The 21600-nt window shown below is 46.6% G+C and overlaps 1 protein-coding gene across 6 annotated transcripts in view; it reads right to left on the bottom strand.

Annotated features, from left to right (window-relative positions):
* Positions 1 to 21600, bottom strand: part of SMARCD3 (SWI/SNF related BAF chromatin remodeling complex subunit D3) — a 116807-nt gene that overhangs the window by 73499 nt on the left and 21708 nt on the right. For 2 of the 6 annotated variants that reach the window (XM_072855024.1, XM_072855030.1), the window contains exon 1: positions 672 to 855. The exons of the other annotated variants lie outside the window; for them this stretch is intronic. In XM_072855024.1, coding sequence (XP_072711125.1) covers positions 672 to 749 — 78 coding nt within the window. In that variant the 5' untranslated portion in view covers positions 750 to 855. Of the gene's footprint in view, positions 1 to 671; positions 856 to 21600 lie in introns of those variants that run through there. 6 annotated transcript variants of the gene reach the window in all.

The raw sequence follows: 21600 nt of genomic DNA, 5'->3' as shown, positions 1-21600 counted from the left end.
ATCACTAGAGAGTCATTTAAAGAACATTGTTTCCAATAGCAGCAAAACAGGGTTAGCATTTCCCCTTAAATGGAGATCGAAGACCTGATTCTTAAACAAAAGCTGGAAAAATTGTAAAGACTTGAAGGATTGCTTTAATTAAGCATGGCACCCTGAAATTCTCTCGTGGGTGAGTTCCCATAGACTGCTACAGATCTGCAGAGCTAATCTCTTCAAGCCCCTGAAAGTCACCTGTTAAGTAGCCAGAGGATACATAAGAGCCAAGACTGGAGACAAGAACCAGAGGCAGTACCACAAGGCTTCATCAGGCTTTCATCAGAATTGTTTTTCAAAACACAAGTTTGATTACAGAACAAAGTGTCCTACAAGCCCATTTGGGTCAGATCCAGTGCAGTTTCTGCACCATGATCAGGCTCAAAAGCATGCTATTCACCGTTCATGGAGAATCAAAGCAAAAATCACAGCACACATCCCCCCAGACACAAGCCTATATTATCAATGAATCAGTGCATATTCTGGGGGCTTTACAGACCCCAGTGCTCTCCTGGCAAGGCAGTTACCAGCACCCCAGGAGCACACTGCAGGAAGCCGATCCAGCCCAGCACAGAGCCTCCAGTTTCCACTCATCCCTCTATTTAGAGCCAGCCAGCTCACTAACTTTCCCGACTCACCACCCCATGGACCAGAAACTCAAAAAGTTTGCTTTTCGTAGCTTTGCGAGCCCCTCCTGTAACTTCGTCTGTAGCCATCAGGGTCTGCTCAGCCTCTCTCACTCTCTCTCTTCCTCTTTCTTTCCCTTTTCTGCCTTTTTCTCCAACTCTCCCCTCTGAGTCCTGCTGGGCTCTCACACTTCTAATAGCGCGGAGTGGGGAGGGGGCCCCTTCAGGGCCTTCCTGACGGCCCACTCGCGCTAAGCCTCAGCTGCTGCATTCCTCCACTGATAAGCCAGAAATAGTTTGTGCTGCTGGGTTCTGTGTGTTTACTCTGCAGGGACAGAAAATCCAGCTTTTTAAACCTCTCTGTCCAAACAGCAGAGATAAGCAGGAGGCAAATTGAAAACACGTCTCAGCTTTTTCGTAGCAGTGCTGCAACCTCTCCTCCTCTGCACCAGGGGATGGTAAATTCTGGGGCAAGGGGGAAGGGGGAGGGGGCAACTTCAGCAGTGACATAAAACTCAATACCTCACAGAGAGCGTTTTCCCATTGGAAAATGCAGCAGGCGAGCAGTGAGAAACAATGGTTTTCCCTTGCTCCCACTGCTCCTCCTGCACTGCATTTCCAGGCCTTTTCCCCAGGGACCTGGCAGGCAGCACACAGAAACATTCACTGGCAGCATTTCCAGCATGTGAGACTGAGAACTAACCCCTTTGGACAAGAGAGAGAAACAGCAGGAGGCAGAAAGCTGGGAACAGGGAGGGACAGTGTGTGAGAGCGAGGGGAAAGAAAGAGTGTGAGAACAGCGGGAGGAAGGGGGCGGGGGGCAGCATGGCGACGGCACAACGACTGACTTGCTTCCACGCTCCCAGCCGCCCACAGCCTCTCTCGCAGGGTGACCGCCCTCAGGATGCTTTGGTACCACTGTGACGGATCCATTAGAGACCCCAGATGATTAACAGACGCAGACAAATTATTAACACCACAGCTGCCGTGAGACATCAGCAGCTCACTGCTTATCACACAAAGCCCTGCGCGACAACGCGTGTCATCCTAGGACACTGCTGGAAACATGGAGCCCACCTGCCACCCAGGGGAAGGGGGCAGACAGCAGCAGACCGCCCCCTCCGCGACCGCTTGCTTCTGCAGCGGCCCTGGATGGACATCAGCTAGCACAGCACCAGACGCTGGCAGCACGGCGGCCATTCTGCGAGGAGCAGCACTGGCTCCTCCATAATGGCAGAGCAGGCAGCGGTGGCCTGGGGCACCGATCTGCTTACTGACAGCTCCTTGTGTGTGCGTCTGCGGCTTGCAAGGGGCCGATGTTTCCCAGTCTGCCTAACACAGCAATAGATGAGATGTTGCCAGGTTACGAGAGGGGTTTATTCTATTCCTCTGCTTGAAATTCTTGTCTAGGGGCTGTGAATTTTCTGGCAAGACTGCAAACAGCAGAGAATCAGATCTGAAGCAAATAAATAAATTTCTGCCCTCAACCAGTAATAAAAACAAGCACAGAAGAGAGATTGCATTAGCCAGCAGCGAAGAGCAAGCCATGAACATCATACGGCCTTTTGCACATGGGAAGGAAGGCAACAACCTCCACTGGTTTTTACGGTGACGCCAATCCAAGCGCTACTGTGTGGCAACAGCCGTAGGAATCACAGAAATTTTGGGAGGGTGGGCACTGTTATCAGTTCCCCCTCCCCCTCTCAGTCCCTCAGAAGGAATATGCCAAGCAAAGCAGTGTGGCCTTATTCAGTGCCTAAACTGTTCCTGAAGTTCTAGCTGACTTGAACTAAAGGCACATGTGATCTGGAACCAAACTGCTACATGTCTGGTAGACTTGGTAGTGTTAGTGGTTGGACTCAATCTTAAGGGTCTTTTCCAACCTAAATGATTCTATGTGTCAGCATGCCTGGCAAGGCAGGATTGGGCCTGCATCTGCAATTTTTTTTTAGATCCCAGAAGCACACAGAATTGTTGGCTCCCATGTTGTAAGTCCTCTCCCCTGCTCAACAACATGCTCGACAACTTGTTCTTTCCCCGGCAAGACAACATGCGTTTTCTTTAAAGACTGCACTGACTGTTGGCTCCTGCACTTGCCAGAGAAGCACCAAGCTCCCCTGCAGTGGGGTTACTGACACAGGCCTGTGCAGGTGTTCCTATTCCCGTTCCTTAAGGGGAACCGTGCAATCACCCTCACTGCATGAACAGGCACAAACAAGACGCTCGTGGCATGCTCAAGCCCCCAGCGGCTCCAGGCAAACAGCTGCGAGCAGCCGTGACGGCCTGCGACCCCGGGCACTGCCCGGCCCGCGGAGCACCCCGCGGCTCGGGCCCTGCGCGCCCGCGCACGGGAGGGCTGCCCGCCGGCCCTGCCTGCGCACACGGCGCCGCGGAGCGGGCAGGGGCCGGCGGCGGCGGGGCGCGGCTCCAGGCTGCGGCGCGGCGCGCAGTCCCCCCTCGCGTCCCCCCGCGCTCCTCCGCCAGCACCATCGGCACCGAATGGCAACGGCGCGCCCGGCACGGGCAGGGCGTGCGCCAGCCGCGGTCCCGGGCGCGCCGCTGGCGGGCGGGCGGAGGGCCGTGCCGCACGCTCCGGGCCGGGCCGGGCCGCGCCGCGCCGAGCCGAACCAAAGCGAAGCGGGCCACGCCGGGCCGCCCACAGGTCCCCCCGGGCCCCGAGCGCGGCGGCGCGCATGCCCGGCGCGGCTCCCGTGAAGGTCAGCCGTGGCCTAGCGGGGGACGCGCGGGCGGGGACGGCCGGACGCGCGGGCGGGAGCGGCCTTAACTCCTTCCGCGCCGCGCCCGGGGGGCGTCACCGCCGAGCCCGCCCGGGCCGGGGCCGACCCGGGGACCGGGACTGACCCCGCCCGGAGGAGGCCGGTGTGCGGGGAGAGGTGCGGGGCTCGGGGGGCGAGCCAGTGTCGCGGTGGGGGCAGGCGGCGGCGTTGCTCGGGCCGGAGGGCTCCGCCTGTCCGCGCCCCCCTCCGGGGACGGAGCTTGGTGCCGCGGGCAGCGCTGGGCCAGGCCGCGGGGCGCGGCTCCACTCGCCGCCCCCCGCCGGGAGACGTTCCCGGCGAGGCGCTGCTGACGCTGGGCTTCCCGGGCTGGAGGTAGAAGACGAAGCAGAACCGGGCACTTCGCAGACGTTTTGCGATTCCCGTGATAGCAAATTCACTTGTCGGTGGCAGACAGAGAACACGGCGAGCGGCGCCAAGGCCCGCACTCGCCGCAGAGCTCGCACTGGCGCTTAGCCCCATCGCCGCGCCAGCCGTGCGCCACCGCCGGCCCCCGCGCATGCAGCAGCTGGAAGCGCGTCCGCCCCACGGCCCTTTTTTCATCATTGTCAGCACTGTAGAATCAGGAAGGTGTGCATTATGGTTGCAGGTTTTAGGCTGTTTTATTTTTCTAATCAGTTATAGATAAAGTAATAAGCTACAGTTGCTCCCATCTCCATCAATAGCTGGCTTCTTTATTACATTCAGAAGGATATATTACGAAGTGTTACTGAATTTCAGTTTAATACCACACAATATGTATTGTATTCTATCTGGATGCTATTAACAAGCATTATATAAAGAGATTTCCTCCAAAGAACATCAAATTACAAGGTCAGCCACTTGAAAATTAAGCAATGGCAGACTCACTGTAGCCATAGACTGAATGATTAAAAGTCAAAAAAGAACCCCACCATGTAATAATAAAACTCAGCTCTTGCTTAGTATGATTGTAGTTCTCTAAGTACTTTAGAAAAGAAATTGGTAGAAGTAGCTCTTTTGTTTTGCAAATGGAAAATAAGGTACAAATGGATGGAAGTGGCTTGCCCAACATCACCTAGTTGAGAATGAAACCTATTTCCTGTGATTCTTCACTCGCCACGATGCTGTCAAGGAAAACTAGTGCGCAATGCATTTGCACAAAAGGGTGAAGGTTACAGTGCAAGAATGTCTTATCCTAAATTAAGAGAAAAATAATACCATTTTATTTTAAACACTCTTTTTCTATTTTCCCTACATGTTTTTTCATTAAAATGTAGAAAATAAGTGACTGTGTTCTTTAAAAAAGTGCCTGGTTCAACCCAAGTCTTCCCCAGCTGCTACAAGTATCCTGGCAGCTCCCAGCCATTTCTGGTCTAAAAGATGTCAGTGACATGGGACTCACTCTTTAATGGTTGTGTTCCTTTACTAGTTCTTGGAGGCTGAGCACATTCTGGGGCCTCCTTTCCTGCCTCCACTGCTCACTTCAAGCTCACTTTATGCTATATTCCTAGCCCATTTTGTTTCAAGGAAAGACTGACATTCTTCCTCCTTACCTCTTGGGGCTCTGAGAGGCCACCTTTTCTCCCACAAGTTCGTGTGTTTTGTTTTTACTTCTGTGCTACTATTCAAGCTTTTAAGATTTTTAAACTAAGATGGTCAGGTTAGAAAAGATATGAACCAAGTTGTTTTGGGGAGATATGTTTGCAGTGCTTTCAATTTTTTGATCTGCAGGTAATTAGAGAAGTACACAGAGGCGCTGGTTGCGTTAAAGAGGCATGGTTTCTCTCATCCAATTTTCACTTAAGTGAGCAGCGCTCTGTTCACTGAAACTTAAAATATTCTCAACAGTTTTGGAATTGATGCAATATGGCATAGAAAGCATACTGAAAAACAGACAAAAAATATCCCAAGACTGAGGCTCTGCTTATTCTAAAGAAATGACCACTTGTTCCTGAGTTCAGAATTATTAAATATTCTCATTAACAATATGGATAATGAACTAGAGAATACGCTTATTAAATTTCCTAGCAACATATGGTTTGGAGGGCTTACAGGTATGCTAGGAGAGATGATTAAAATTAAAATCCTGAGTAGCTGGAGATGTGGTTTGAAAAAACAGGACATAATTCAATCAGAAATAGTGCGAGGTTCCACATCAAGATAGAAATCAACAACTATATAAACGGAAGATGGAGAACAATTGGCTGAAGAGGGGGGGGGGGGGTTCCGAAAAAATATTTGTGGATATAATAGATCATAAACTGAATGTGAGTTAACAGTACTACACTGACACAAAATAAGCAGACAAAAAACCCCCAGAAGAGCAGTAACTGAACGCTGCCCCATTTCTCTCATCCCCTTGGTGGCAGCATAAGCAGTGACGACGACACTCCAGATTCTTTTCTCCTCCACATTTTGTCTCTGTTTCTTCCCCATCCCTTGTCCTCTCCAGGGCACAAGCAGTCCCAGCTCAACATTTCCCTGAGGCTGCAAAATTAAATTTTGCCAGTATTGCTGAGGAACCCTTCCAAAGTAATCCTTCTGTTGTGGTATGAATCGTTAATGTCTCAACCAGACTGTCCTTTGCAGTTTGGGGCTCTGTGCATCAGAGAAAATATGTGTGGGAGAAATCAAGATGGTTCAGGGGAGAACAGTAAGTGTGACAAGAACTGTAAAGCCCCAAAAGAGAAAATAACAGTCTTCAGATATCCAAAAGCCTGCTGCAAATACAGGGAAGAGCTGCTCCTCATACACACAGTACAAGAAATAATGGATTGAAATTTCTCCCAGGAAGATCTATGTTAGATAGTAAGGAAGAGCACAGCAGTAAAAGTAGAGATGTTCTGGGATAGTTTGTCCAGCAAGGATGGGAATCTCCATCACTGAAGGTCTTTCAAGAACAGGTTAGACAAGCATCTGTCCAGAGTGATGTAGGCGGTGTAGATTCTGACTTGGGGCAGGACAAGGGACTAGCTGATTCCCAGAGGTTCCTTTTGCCTTCTTTCCCTACAGAAACTATGGAATTTCATAAGACAAAGATAAGGCTTTTTTCTATCCAGAGTGGTTTCCCCTGACAGATTTCACAGATCTGATGCAAACAAGCTTAAGCCAATGAAAAAGGGTCCCTTAAATTTTTTATCTTGGAAAAAATACACATCTGATTGCTACAACAATGTAAGGAAAAGGAATCTGCATACACAGATTGCTGCCAGTTATCCTTCAAGACTTCCCAAGTATATAGCTTCTCTACTGTGGCTTTTTGCTCTCTCCTTGACTCACATATCTTCAACTACCATCTTGCATCACTGTCTCATAGACCTACCTTTTCATGTTAGACCTTTCCACTAACTGTTTTTAAAATCTATCTGCAATGAGGAAATACCATAAGCAATTTATAGCATGCATAAAGAAAGAAAGAGGACTTGAAATAAAGGCAAAAAAGAATAAATGAAGGCAAAGAAAAGTGTTTGTCTCTGTCTGCAGAGGTTCCAAACATTATTCTGCGGAGGTAAAGAGAGAATTACAAATCTACCTCCTGATTATTTTAAAAGCAATCAAAGGCAACAGCAGGGATGCAAGATGGTAAAAAAAGATATGTAATACTATAGGATGCAAAATAATCACAGAATCATAGAATGGTTTAGGTTGGAAAAGACCTTTAAGATCATCAAGTTCAACTGTTAACCTAGCACTGCCAAGTCCACCACTAAAACATGTCCCTAAGCGCCACATCTACATGTCTTTTAAATACCTCCAGGGTATTTAGATAATATAATGAGTCATCAGTATTATCATGATACCAACCATACTTGCATTTTACCCAACTTTGCACAATTCTGTGTGACCTCACAGTAAGCTGTCTAGCCCTACTATGCCTCTGCCTCCACTTTTCCATCCTCGCCAAACCCACTTCCCACAGCTTGTGCAGTGACAACTATGCATGGCTCCTCACATCTTCTTAGCAGAGTGCTACAGGCAGCAGTCCACAATACTACTTTTATTTTCTAGCCAAGGGCCAAAGCAGAGCTGCAAACTATGAGAAGTTAGTAGGAAGACTTTGGTCCTGGAAGGAGAATCGAGAAGATAGGAGATTGTGTTGGGACTATGGATTTCTGTTTTTCAAAAGTGAAGGAAATAGAGGAATTCTTGGTGGGGAATCCTGGGGGAACAGTGAAAAAGACTTAACAACTACCTCCAAATCTACTGCCCCCTAGTCCAAAAAGTGTAAGTATCTTCATGATACTTGGTGATTAGAACGGTGGCTTTGGGGTGTGTTTGGTAAGAGCATCATAAAGGATTCACCTGCTGTCACTAATTGGCAGAACACAGATGGGAGAACCGCTGGGTCAGCAAGTCCACTGTTGCATAATCAATAACAACCATGTCATATGTAACCCTTTCAGGCATAAATTTATTGCATAGCACTTTAAACCTTGGTATTCCTATGGGACAGCTGCTAAAAAACTAAGTTCTTTGAATGACTATCTTCTTTTAGTATATCTGGCGATTCCCATTTATTCTTTTACCAACATTGCCCTTAATGGTTCTTCTTTGTGTCTAATGTTTATGCTTTGAAGCATGTATACATAGCAGTCATACCCCCACTCACTCTTCCTTTTGTCAGACTGAACAAGTGAAACTGTTATTTGGTCTCTTAAAACTGAGTGCCCATTTCCAATCATTCCATCAGCCTTTTCCATGTCAGTCCCAGTTAACCCATCTAGAACAATGGCAAACAGAACTGTACCTATAGTCTCCAGATGGCCATGTACTCATGGGGCATTAATATTGCTTTCAACAGCAGAAATCTCTACCAAACTTTGCTAGGTTCACAACTGCTTTCCACAATATTATTACAGTGATAACCCCACATTCTCCTGCAAGTGGACTAACGTACTGGGCTGTTTCTCCTTCTTAATCACTGCCGTTAGATAAGCCTCCAGCTTACAGTGCTGATTCCTGTTACAAGTCCCTGAGTGCATGACTATGCAGTACACTGTCATCAGATATAATCTGATTTCTGTTTAGGTAGTCTTCAGAATCATCCAGTTCTTTCCATATAACTTACTCTCTTCTGCTTCAACGATACCTGTCTATTTTGCATCATCAACAAATTTAATTACTACGCTTCCTATTTTTGTGCCATGGGCATTACTGAAAATATTAAATGACATCAATCCCAAGGCAAATCCTGAAGAAACTGCAATGTCTTTTGTGTCTTCTTTACTGAGCTCCTTACGTACCTTGCAATTCTTCTATTATCTGTCTTCCAAGCCCCAAATAAATTTTCAGATAGCACTGTATCAAAGGCTTCCCTGAAGTCTAGATAAATAAGACATACACTGTTTCCTTTCTGTAGAAGATTAGCAATCTGAGAAAGATAGTAAGTTAGTAAACTTACACTGCTTTTTTATCCCATCTACCATCTACGTCCTCCTCATGCTGTTATTTTCTCTTTCAAAAATCATTCTTGAGCCTTGCATGGACTTAGGATCAGACTAATGCAACTGCCTAGAGTATTCTTACCCTTCTGTATTATAGGAAAACCAACAGGATTTCCGGTTTCTTTATCAGGAAAAAAGATTTTTTTAAAGCCCATTTTGATAATAATGCTAGGAATTATATCCTGTTCTCACTGAAAATCACTTGAAAAGTATCTGTAGTTTAAGCAAATCAGTAATAAGTAAATAATGACTGAAGGATGTATTAATATGCAAAGCTACATTAAGAACTGAGAAACAGTCTTAAAAAGCAGTAGGAGATTGGAGAAAACACATAACCAAAGAAGGAAAACAGAACAATCTTGAGCAATAGACTGTCTAATAAATCCACCTCCCATTTCAGCCTAACTAGTAGAACAATTAATAGGTGAATAAAACCACATCAGACTTAGAGCACAATGGAACTGAGAGCAACAAGTAATATTGGTGATTATAAAAAAACTGCGTTGCGAGACAAGCCCAAGTGTCTTTTTAAATTATTTTATTTGGCAGAATAATTACAACAATTACAAAAAGATTACCCCCAAAAAAAGTCAAAGTTAATCTCAAACAGTACATAATTACAGCAAACATCAATGACTTTGGAAAATGGCAGCCAGTGGGAAATAGCAAATGTAACTTATATGCAATGCAGTAAAACATCACTATATGCCTGAAATTCTTAACATGAACATATTTTGTATGTAATTGCCAGGAAAAATAAAAATTACTGAAAGGTTATAAACAAAAGGTTATAAACAAATGATAAAAACCAGTGGAAGGGAAGTGGCTACTAAGGACGCCAAGGACGGTTGTTATATCCAGATTGTTTTACCATCTTCAAAGATCTAAAAGAGGGAAGTAAAAGACGTGTAGATTAAATCCTCAAATGAGAAGATTTGGGGGAAGTTTTACAGCCAGTCAGGACAGAGGATAAAAAAAAAAAAAAATCAAAGGGGCCTAAAATGTTAGACAGAAGATTTAGGCTGGAAAAACTCAAGCAGGTGGTAGAAGATAAATCCTGAGGTGAAAGAACTGTCTGTAGCAGCAGGTAAGATGGTTTTCTAATCTTTTCAGTGTTCCATTCACCTAGTACATAAATACATATATGAAATCACAGGAATAATGAAATGCCAGGCACAGCAACTTATGACACAGAGACACGATTACAGTACTCAGGCTTCAGCTGGACAATAGGCTTTCAACTGAGGCTCTTTTTGAGCAACTGAGTGTTGCAAAAGTGGAAAACGTCTGGCTCCAGCACAATACAGTGGTTTGTCTCCTCATCTCTCTCACCATAGCATAGGCACAGCAGGCTGGCAGATTACAGCTTAGAGCAACAAACTGCACTTGGCAATGGGGTCATGAAGTCATAAAGTGTGCACAGTAACACACTGCATACGCTCCCAGGAAAAAAGCATGTCTAAATGACCAGGCACATAAATGGTGGCACAATTTACTTGTTAAATGAGCTTCAAAACATACGTAGAAGAAACATAGGCAGAAGAAACATAAGTCAAATCATTATGGCATTCAGCGCTTTGCAAAATAAACAGAATTTAGAGTGGTAAAATTCAAATAGCAGAGGGGTGTGTTTGCGTGTGGATGTGAACTGTGAGAGGGAGAAAATTTATGTGTTGTACCTTATGTCATATTATCTGTCACATTTCACAGTTCTTCCCATTCTTGGTACTCGGTTGTTTCTAGGGCCTGAGAGTACGAGGAGGTACAGATAAAAACAATGTAGTCTCTGGCCTTTACAGTTTACAAATTAAGTTAATGGATGGAAATAGAGCCCAATGGAACAGAGAGAGCACTAGTAATCTGGCAAGCAGTGGCCTTGGCACACCAGCTGTCTAGCTACGCTTATTTTGAATAGCCATTTCTGCCCAGAGAAGTTGTGGACACCCTATCCTGGAAGTGTTCAAGGCCAGGTTGGATGGGACTTTGAGCAACCTGGTCTAGTGGAAGGTGTCCCTGCCCATGGCAGGGGGGTTGGAACTAGATGATCTTTAAGGTCCCTTCCAACCCAAACCATTCTGTGATTTTATGAATACCTACTCTGTGCACCCCATGCTTGGCACCTGTTTTCTGATCAATTTACACCCAGCCTGCAGCTTGAAACCACAGAAACAACGTACTTGTGGGGGATTTTGACTACCCTGTTCTCTCTTAGGAAATAAGTATGCTTCATTCTTCAAAGAGGTTCCCTAGCACTCAGATGCTACAGCCAAACTAGTACACGTACATATGACACGTACACGTACATAACATTCAGCAACACTGAATGTTAGTTATAAATATGATGCCAAATAATAAAATGTAAATATCAGCTAAGGTTAAAGAGAAGAAGGCTTTCTAAATTGTTAGTTATACTAAGCCTGAGATACCAAGAAAATTAGAAAATTATTTCTTTAAATTCCTTTAGTTAAGATCTTGGATATTAATCTGGAGTAGGATATCCACCTAGTCTAAACAACCATAAAAGAAACTTTAAAAAATAGTGAAAGTTTATGTAATGGAAGGTCAATCACTAATATTCCAACCATAAGAAATATGGGGAGCAGAATATTGGGGAAAAAAAATTCCAACACAAAAAAAAAAGCTTGGCATATTTCTGCTCTAGAGAAAAGCTTCTTTTGTCTATAACATAACTGATTCCTTTCCTACTGCGTCTGATCTGTAACAACTCTTCCAATTAGCTGATTTTTTCTTAACGGTTACCCCTTTTTTTTTTTTCCCCCAGTTTCTTCACCTCCTTCTGCTATTCGAGTCAATCCTTCCTTTCTCCAGTCAAACTCCTGCCATTGTGTATCTCACCACTGTCTTTTCTGAACTTGGCAAATACTTTTTTTACTCTGATTAAATCCACTTGGAATGCTGCTGGCAAAAACTTGCTCTGAAACTGTCTAAAATGCCAAATAAAGAGTAAGAAAGTGCCCACTTCTTCTGCACCCCCCAGTCTTACCCATTTGCTGATGTTACCCCACCCTACGACAGCTTTGCCATGCATTTATCATGCCACTTAACTCCAGGATGCCTTGCCTCTTCCACAGTGCTGCAAGAAGTCAACAATCACAATTCCTCATGAGAAATAATTTAATAAAGAATCAGTTGCAAGCCTATACCCCTCTCCTTGTTATGGCCTTATTTGAAGGCTTAGCATTGTTCTTCCCTATTTCCCCCTTTATATGTGAACTCCATTTTTCTATCAAAGGACCAATTCTGTGAACCCTCTTGCATGCTTACAGCACACAGTTCTCTGATATTTTAAACCAGACAAAGCCCTGAACAATACCGTCAGAAAATGACTGTTCTGTCTGGCAGCTGGTGAAGAATGGACCACATATAACTAAAATAGTTAATAGTCTTTCAGCTTCTGAATCTGTTGCAGTCTCCAAAAATAAAAATGGTTAGGATCCTTCCTGCAGCAAAGCATGCAAGAGAGCAGCAATCAGTCAAATGCTCTTTCAGTCATTTGCTTTTGGCTAGAGGACAGAAGATACTCTCTTAAGACTTACAAAGATGTGACATATTCTCTTGATTCCTATAGCAACGGTGCAGTATCTGCTCCTAGACTAATAGACCACCTCTCTCTTCCCACAGAAAGCTGCACAATCATCTACACGCTGTTAGTGACACTCTCTGTTTCCTTTCCCATCCTAAACATGCACTGAATTCTAAGGTAGTTGACAACTCACATGACTGGAGTGCTGCGATGGATGGATACAGGCTCTTTAGGAAGGGCAGGCTGGGGAGGCAAGGAGGGGGAGTTGCCCTTTAGCTGACAGTGCAGCTGGAGCGCACAAAGCTCCACCTCGGGATGAATGGTGAATCAGCTGAGAGCTCATGGGTCAGAATTAGCAGGCAGACCAACACAGGTAGCATTGTGGTGGGTGTCTGCTACAGACCATCTGCTGAGGAAGAAGTAGATGAGACCTCAGACAACAGGAAAAATCCTCATGTTCACAGGCTCTGGTCCTCATGGAAGACTTTAACCACCCTAGTATCTGCTGAAGGGATAACAGAGCAGGGCACAAGCAACCCAGGAGCTTCTGAGGCACACTGAAGATGAATTCCTAACACAGGTGACTGAGGAGCAGACAAGGAGAGGTGCTCTGCTGGACCTGATTCTTATAAACAAGGAGGAACTAGTCAGGAATGTGAAGGTTGGGGCAGCCTTGGCTAGACCATGAGATGGAGGAGTTCAGGAACATGAGAGGATGGAGCAGGGCAGAAAACAGGGTCACAGCCCTAGACTTCAGAAGAGCAGACTTTGGCCTGTTCAGGGATCTGCTTGGAAGAATCCTCTGAGCTACGGCCTTGGAAAGAAGAGGGTTCCAGGAGAGCTGGTTGACTTTCAAAGATCACCTCCTCCAAATTCAAGACCAGTTAATCCCAACAGGCAGGAAATCAAGCAAAAGCAGCAGGAGGCCTGCATGCATGAACAAGCAGCTCCTGACTGAGTGCAGACATTAGAAGGAAGCATACAAGAGGCGGAAGCAGGGACAGGTGACCCAGGAGGAATACAGAGACACTGTCTAAGCATGCAGGGATGTGATTAGGATAACAAAAGCCCACCTGGAGTTGAATCTGGCGAGGAATATGAAGGACAGACAGAAAGGCTTTTACAAGTACATCATCAGCAAAAGAAAGACATGGGGAAATGTGGGCTTACTGCTGAATGGGGAAGGGACTTGCTGAGAAAGAACATAGAAAAGGTTGAAGTATTGAATGCCTTCTTTGCCTCCTTTACTGGCAAGATCGGCCATAAGGAATCCCAGGCTCCTGAGACCAGTAAGAAAGTCTGGAGCAAGGAAGACTTGCCCTCAGTGGAGGAAGACAAGGTTAGGGAACATTTAAACAAACTGGATGTACAGTAGTCCATGGGACTTGACAGGATGTACCCACAAATGCTATGGGAGCTAGCCAATGTCATTGTGAGACACCTCTCAATTATCTTTGAAAACTCATGGGGATTGGGAGAGTTCTTGAGTACTGGAAGAAAGCAAATGTCACTTCTTTCTTCAAGAAGAGGAAGAAGGAGGAACTGGGAAAAAACAGGTCGTTCAGCCTCACCTCAATCCTAGGGAGGGTAATGAAGCATATCCTCCTGGAAACCATTTCCAACACATGAAGCACAAGAAGGTGACTGAGAGTAGTCAGCACAAATTTGTGAAGGAGAAATTGTACTCATGCACCAGGAGAGGCTGGGGTATGACTGGCTGGAAATCAGCTTTGCAGAAAAAGACCAGGGGATCCTGGTGAGCAACGAATTGAAGATCAGCCAGCAATGTTCCCTTGCAGGAAAGAAGGCCAACAACATCCTGAGCTGCATTAGGAAGAACATTACCTGCAGGTTAAGGGAGGTGATCCTTCTCCTTTACTTGCCACTGGTGAGACCACATATGGAGTGCTGTGTCCAGTTCCGAGCTCCCCAGTACAAGAAATACACGGACATACTGGAGCAAGTGCTCACAAAGATGGTTAAGGGATTGGAGGTTAAGGGATGGTTAAGGGAAAGATGCCTCATTTATCATAATGAGGCAAGGCTGAGAGAGCTGGGATTTTTTTAGCATGAAGATGAAAAGGCTCAGGGGGTATCTTATCAATGTACGTAAATACCTGATGGCAGCGTGTAAAGAAGACAGAGCCAGACTATTCTCAATGGCAGCCAGTGACAGTACCGGAGGCAGTTGGCACAAAATGAAATACAGGAAACTTCATTTACATACAAGATAAAAACTTTTTTACTGTGAACAGGTTTTTTACTTAGAACAGGTTGCCCAAAGAGCAACTTAACTCCATCCCTGAAGATATTCAAAACTTCACTGAACTTGGGACTCAGCAAGTTGCTCTAGCTGACTCAACTTCGAGAAGGGAGGCTGGACCACATGATCTCCAGAGGTCCCTTTCAACCTCAACCATTCTATGATTTTATGATTCTACTCAGGAAAGACTTAAGCATTACAAGTAACTCAAATACATACCCAATCAACATGCAGTAGATTGAGATGAGGAACCATGGAATGGAGACTGACAGCAGAAACAGGGCAATGACAAAACACCTGGAATGCCCTTACCTGGAAACATATGTGCAGAGCTAGCTGCTGCCTCTTAGCAAGCACAGCAAAATTACAGGGTGCGGAGATGGCGAGAAGAATCAAGGGTTAGAGAGGCCAGTTCGAGAGTAGTGATTGAAAATGCTAGAGTTTTTTACCTTAGAAGGTACGTATTAGGGAACAAAACAGTAGGATAATGAAGGTAAATAATGCACATCTATTTACTATCCCTTAATGCAGGTCTAGGAAGAAGCTACTGGAATGAAAAGCAGGCTGTTGATGAAAAATCTTTAAAACAAAAGAACACTGCTTAGTAGTACCTATACATAGTATATACGAATGCATACAAAATGCTGCTTCTAAAATAATTTTCCCAGTGCATCACTTTGAAATGATCACTGTTCCACTAGTGCTTCTGCATCCCACACCTCATATTTAAAAAACCAAAAAGATCAAACCATGGTTGGATCCTACTTCTGCTCCCTGCTAAATATGTTTGCTCCCTTAGAAGAGCATCACAATGGGTTTAGAAGAAGCGGTGCCTTATATATAATTTGTTTACTGTATTTAGCAGTTTCTTATTTGGTCGATCTAGTGCAGGTAGACCTGTCAGTGCTTCTACACAGTTCTCCTTTCAGACATGGGACTGAAAGGACTGCTGAGATGCAGACTCCCTGCATACACTTTGTTTCCTGTTTTTAAGATTTGTCTGTCCACTCCTTTGGAAGAATTATTATCAGAAATTCTCTAATGCCTCTCTGGCTAGCAAGAATACTGCTGTCTAAGGAAAAGCAGTATTCTTGCTTTCATAAGTGAAGAGCTGCACAGAAGTCTTCAGTGACTAAGGAAGGAACTCGTCAGATGGGAACAATAGTGCACAATTAATCTGTTTTATACAGAGAGCCAGGAACAGCACCACACTATTCGCAGCTCACTCCTCATCAGCTGCAGGATCATAGCACCTGAATGTGCTGACAGCCTCTGCTTCAGGTACAAGCAACAAAGAGCTTGGAGCCTGCGCTGTTGAGCTCTGAACAGAATCTTCCCTGTGTAGCCTTTCACAGTACATTTCCATGGGAACAGACACATGCCTTTCTTGTTGCCGAGGAGACAGTGACTGCTTTTTGAGATTGGTGAACATTGTGCCCAAAGCATTTCAGCATCTTTAAGATCAGAAGGAGCTTTACACAGGCATAATCACCTCCCCGCCAGTTAAACATGTCAATCATTCTCCCCATTCCTATTTCTGAGAACTTGCTTTAAGCATTTTGATATACTATGTCAGATTATTCCTAATATCTGGTTTTGATATCAACATTTAAAATTATATTGTCAACCTAAACACCTTCTTATGTCTTTTCTACTATTGTTCTGTAACTCTTCCAATTCACTCTCAATGACCCAACTTACAGTAAAACTAACTCCTCCCTCTCCATGGGTTTCCTGTGGTATTGATCTGTACTTAGAGAAAAGCTGGCTGGCAAAGCCGGTTGGCAAAGCCAGTGTCCGTCTCTCCTCCATCTTCTCCTACTTCCACTATTTTTAAATAGAAAACATGCTTGTAAAATCAAAGGGCTCTGTACACTCGAGGCCTCAGGGTGGCAGTACACTGGATGGCAGCACATGACAAAGGAGGAGGAGGCGCATTCCTGCAATGTTTCTGAGCTTTGCTGTCAAGTGACAGAGCAGCTCAGAGAAGCCGCGGTCAGCACTGACACCGTGCCCCGTGCAGCCGTGCTGCCCCAGTGCGGCAGCCTTCACCAGTTCACTGATGAGAAGTTCTGCAGTGCGGGACCTCGGCGGAGGCGGGATTTGCACCGCAGCCACGCAGGAGCAGCCCTGCAAGCTTAACGAAACATTCCTCGAGCTGCTGTGGAGGAGCAAAGGTGGTTTCCTGGGCGGCAGGAAGCGGTGGCCACCAGACTGCTGGTGCCACCAGTTCTCTTTTCACGTTCTCTCCTCCCTCACACAACTTTTTCCCCATCCTTTCTGAAAAAAATGCACCAGTAGTTGAGATTTGCAATTTGGGGAGGGAGTGTCAACTGAAACAGGGGCCCACTATTCCGGTATGTCTGATGTGGGGAAGGAGGGACAGCTACAGACTATGCTCAAAGGAGCGATGGATGGAGTCTCCCATAATGGGGGAGCATGGAAGCTTGGCATTTCTGGCACAGAAGGGCGTACCTTTGTATCTGAATTTACAGAACCAGTGCAGTGCCCTAATAGTGAAGGAGAACAAGTTCCAGTCACTAATCACAGAATAGAATCACAGAATCATTTAGGTTGGAAAAGACCTTTAAGATCCTCGAGTCCAACGTAAACCTAGCACTGCCAAGTCCACCACTAAACCATGTCCCTAAGCACCACATTTACATGGCTTTTAAATACCTTCAGGGATGGGGACTCAACCACTTCCCTGTGCAGCCTGTTCCAATGCTTGACAATGCTTTCGGTGAAGAAATATTTCCTAACAACTTGAGGCCATTTCCTCTCGTCCTATGGCTTGTTACCTGGGAGAAGAGACCGACCCCCACCTCTCTACAACCTCCTTTCAGGTAGTTGTAGAGAGCAATAAGGTCTCCCCTCAGCCTCCGCTTCTTCAGGCTAAGCAACCCCAGTTCCCTCAGCCGCACCTCATCAGACTTGTGCTCTAGACCTTTCACCAACTTCCTTGCCCTTCTCTGGACATGCTCAAGCACTTCAGTGTCTTTCTTGTAGCAAGGGGCCCAAAACCGAACACAGTATTGGAGGTGGCGGCCCCACCAGTGCCGAGTACAGGGGCACGATCACTGCCCTAGTCCTGCTGGTCACACTATTTTTGATACAAGCCAGGATGCCATTGGCTTTCTTGGCCACCTGGGCACACTGCTGGCTCATGTTCAGCTGGCTGTCGATAAATACCCCCAGATCCTTCTCCACTGGGCAGCTTTCCAGCCACTCTTCCTCAAGCTGTAGCATTGCATGGGGTTGTTGTGACCCAAGTGCAGGACCCAGCACTTAGCCTTGTTGAACCTCATACAACTGGCCTCAGTCCATCAATCCAGCCTGTCCAGGTCCCTCTGCAGAGCCTTCCTACCCTCAAGCAGATCAACGCTCCTGCCCAGCTTGGTGTGGTCAACACTCAATCCCCTCGTCCAGATCATTGATAAAGATATTAAGCAGAACTGGCCCCCACCTGGTTGTCCTGAACGTGCTGCGTGATGGCACTCAAGATGATCTGCTCCATAACCTTCCCCGGCACCGAGGTCAGGCTGACAGACCTGTAGTTCCCCGGATCCTCCTTCCGGCCCTTCTTGTAGATGGGTGTCACGTTCGCTAATCGCCAGTCAACTGGGACCTCCCCAGTTAGCCAGGACTGCTGATAAAGGATTGAAAGTGTCTCGGTGAGCACTTCCATCAGCTCCCTCTGTATCCTTAGGTGGATCCCATCCAGCTCCATAGACTTGTGCGTGTCTAAGTGGTGTAGCAGGTCGCTACAACAATTTCCCCTTGGGTTATGGGGGCTCCAGTCTGCTCCCCGTCCCTGTCTCCCAGCTCAGGGGGCTGAGAACAACTGGTTTTACTATTAAAGACTGAGGCAAAGAAGGCATTAAGTATCTCAGCCTTTTCTTCGTCCTTTGTCACCATGTTTCCCCCCCCACCCAATAAAGGACGGAGATTCTCCTTAGCCCTCCTTTTGTTGCTAATGTATTTATAGAAACATTTTCTATTGTCTTTTACGGCAGTAGCCAGATTAAGTTCCAGTTGGGCTTTGGCCCTTCTAATTTTCTCCCTGCGTAACCTCACGACATCTTTGTAGTCCTCCTGAGTTGCCTGCCCCTTCTTCCAAAGATCATAAACTCTCCTTTTTTTCCTGAGTTCCAGCCAAAGCTCTCCGTTCAGCCAGGCCGGTCTTCTTCCCCGCCGGCTCGTCTTTCAGCACATGGGGACGGCCTGCTCCTGCGCCTTTAAGATTTCCTTCTTGAAGAATGTCCGGCCTTCCTGGACTCCTTTGCCCTTCAGGACTGCCTCCCAAGGGACTCTGTCAACCAGTCTCCTAAACAGGCCAAAGCCTGCCCTCTGTAAGCCCAAGGCAGCAGTTCTGCTGACCCCCTTCCTTACTTCTTCGAGAATCAAAAACTCTATCATTTCATGATCGCTATGCCCAAGATGGCCTCCAACTGTCACATCACTCACAAGTCCTTCTCTGTTCACAAACAACAGGTCCAGCAGGGCGCTTTCCCCAGTTGGCTCACCCACCAGCGGTGTCAGGAAGTTATCTTCCACACACTCCAGGAACCTCCTAGACTGTTTCCTCTCTGCTGTACTGTATTTCCAGCAGACGTCTGGTAAGTCGAAGTCCCCCACGAGAACAAGGGCTAGCGATCGTGAGACTTCTCCCAGCTGCTCATCAAATATTTCGTCTGCCTCTTCATCCTGGTTGGGTGGTCTATAACAGAATCCCACCATGATATCTGCCTTGTTGGCCTGTCCCCTGGTCTTACCCATAAACACTCGACCCTTTCATCACTATCATTAAGCTCTAGACAGTTCCTAACATACAGGGCTACCCCACCGCCTCTCCTTCCTTGCCTATCCCTTCTGAAGAGTTTATAGCCATCCATTGCAGCACTCCAGTTGTGCGAGTCATCCCACCATGTTTCTGTGATTGCAACTATATCATAATTTTCCAGCTGCACAATGGCTTCCAACTCCTCCTGTTTGTTGCCCATGCTACGTGCGTTGGTGTAGATGCACGTCAGTTGGGCTATTGATCCCACCACCTTTTTGGGGGGAGAAGCCCTAATTCCTATGTGACTGTTCTCAGGCGCTTCCGTGGTTTCTAACACATCGATAACCCTTGCATCTTCACTGCTGCATGGATCTCCATCCCCTACCTCCACTGAGACGGCAGACCAAAGGACCTTGCTAGCACACCGTCCCTCAAAGACTGGCATGCCACCCTCAGGCTTATCTCTAGCGAGCCTGGTTTTATCCCTTTCCCCCTTCAAATCTAGTTTAAAGCTCTTTCAATGAGCTCTGCTAAATCCTGTGCAAAGATCCTTTTTTCCCTTTGAGGCAGATTATTCCCCATCTGTCACCAGCAGACCTGGTGTTGTATAGACCGACCCATAATCAAAACCCCAAAATTCTGCTGTGACACCAGGCTCGGAGCCAGGTATTGATCTGCTGGCTCTTCCTGTTTCTTCCCTCATCATTCCCTGCAACTGGAAGGATAGAGGAGAAGACTACTCGTGCTCCTGATCCCTTAGCCAGTTATCCCAAGGCCCTGAAGTCTCTCTTGATTGCCCTCAGACTTCTTGTTGAGACTTCATCGCTGCCTACCTGAGAAATCAATAATGGAGAATAATCTGAGGGCTGTACCAGGGAAGGAAGCTTTCTCTTCACCTCTTTTACCTGGGCCCCAGGGAGGCAGCAGACTTCCCTAAGCAGTGGGTCCAGTTTGCATATTGGGCCTTCTGTTCCCCTCAGGAAGGGGCCTCCTATGACAATGACCCATCTTTTTTTTTTTTTATGGAAGCGGTTTTGACACAGGGCATAGATCGACTTAACCTTGGCGACACCTCCAAGCTAGATGAACCATCATCCTTGTCATTGTTTGGTTCCATTTGCAGAGCCTCATACCTGTTATGCAAGGGCACCTGGGAAGGTGGGGTGGTCACAGAGGAGACATGCCTGCTGCACCGGGCAAGAACTTGTTGCCATTGCACCCTATCCCTTAAGTCACCACTAGGTGATCCCTTAAGTTCAGCCAGGTGGAGAGAGGATAGGGAGTCCTCCGTATCATGTGTCCTGTCTGCCTGACAGTCCTGTCCCAGGCAAGGTAGGGTGCAATTCCAGTAGTCTACCTCTCTCTCGGACTCCCTGATACTCCTCAACCTACTCACCTCCTCCCGGAGCAACGTCACTAAGCGGAGGAGTTCCTCTTCCTGGACACACCTGTGTGTCGTCCCGTACTGGCATAACAGTAGGAAGCCTAAGGAAGGCTTTAGAGCTATCTGGGCTAAACCATGCATTAACATCCAGAGAAAATGGCAAGTGACTCTCTTCTGCAGGGGATGGAGGCAATCGTCTGCCAGCCAGACATGTTGTCATGGGAGGTTTGTTGTTAACTAGGGACCCTGATCCAGGTTGTTGCAGGGAGACTACTGAGGCTTGTCCACGCTTTGAACCCTCACCCCTTGCTGCTCATCCACATGGTGAATAAAAACACAGCCTAGGGAGTCCTGGAGGCAAATCAAGAGGGATGACAGAGCTCTGGGGGCACAGCTGAAGGACATGGCACCCCAGGTAATCTTCCTGACCTTACAGGTGCAGGGGAAGGCTCTGCAGAGCCTTCTAGGAGCAGATTTATCCTGCAAGTTAACAACTAGCTGTGTGACTGTGTCACAGACAGAGCTTTGGCTTCTGTGGCCATGGTTGCCTCTTTGAGGAATGAGAACTGCTAGCATGAGACAAGATTCATTTGACAACATGGTGCAGGAGCATCTTTGGCCACAGGCTTGCCAACCTGGTGAGGAAGAATAACAACCCAGTATGTTAGGCGAGGTGATAACAGCTTCCAAGTTAAGTGAGGGAATGGAGACCAGGGGGGGAAGTACATGGTGCAAAGCAATGGGAGCGAGAGCGCCCTTGGGAAGGA

This window comes from Ciconia boyciana, chromosome 2 (genome assembly GCF_034638445.1).
Source record: "Ciconia boyciana chromosome 2, ASM3463844v1, whole genome shotgun sequence".
Classification (NCBI taxonomy): domain Eukaryota; kingdom Metazoa; phylum Chordata; class Aves; order Ciconiiformes; family Ciconiidae; genus Ciconia; species Ciconia boyciana.
Note: the sequence above shows the minus strand (reverse complement) of the source record. Positions and strands in the feature narration are given on the sequence as shown.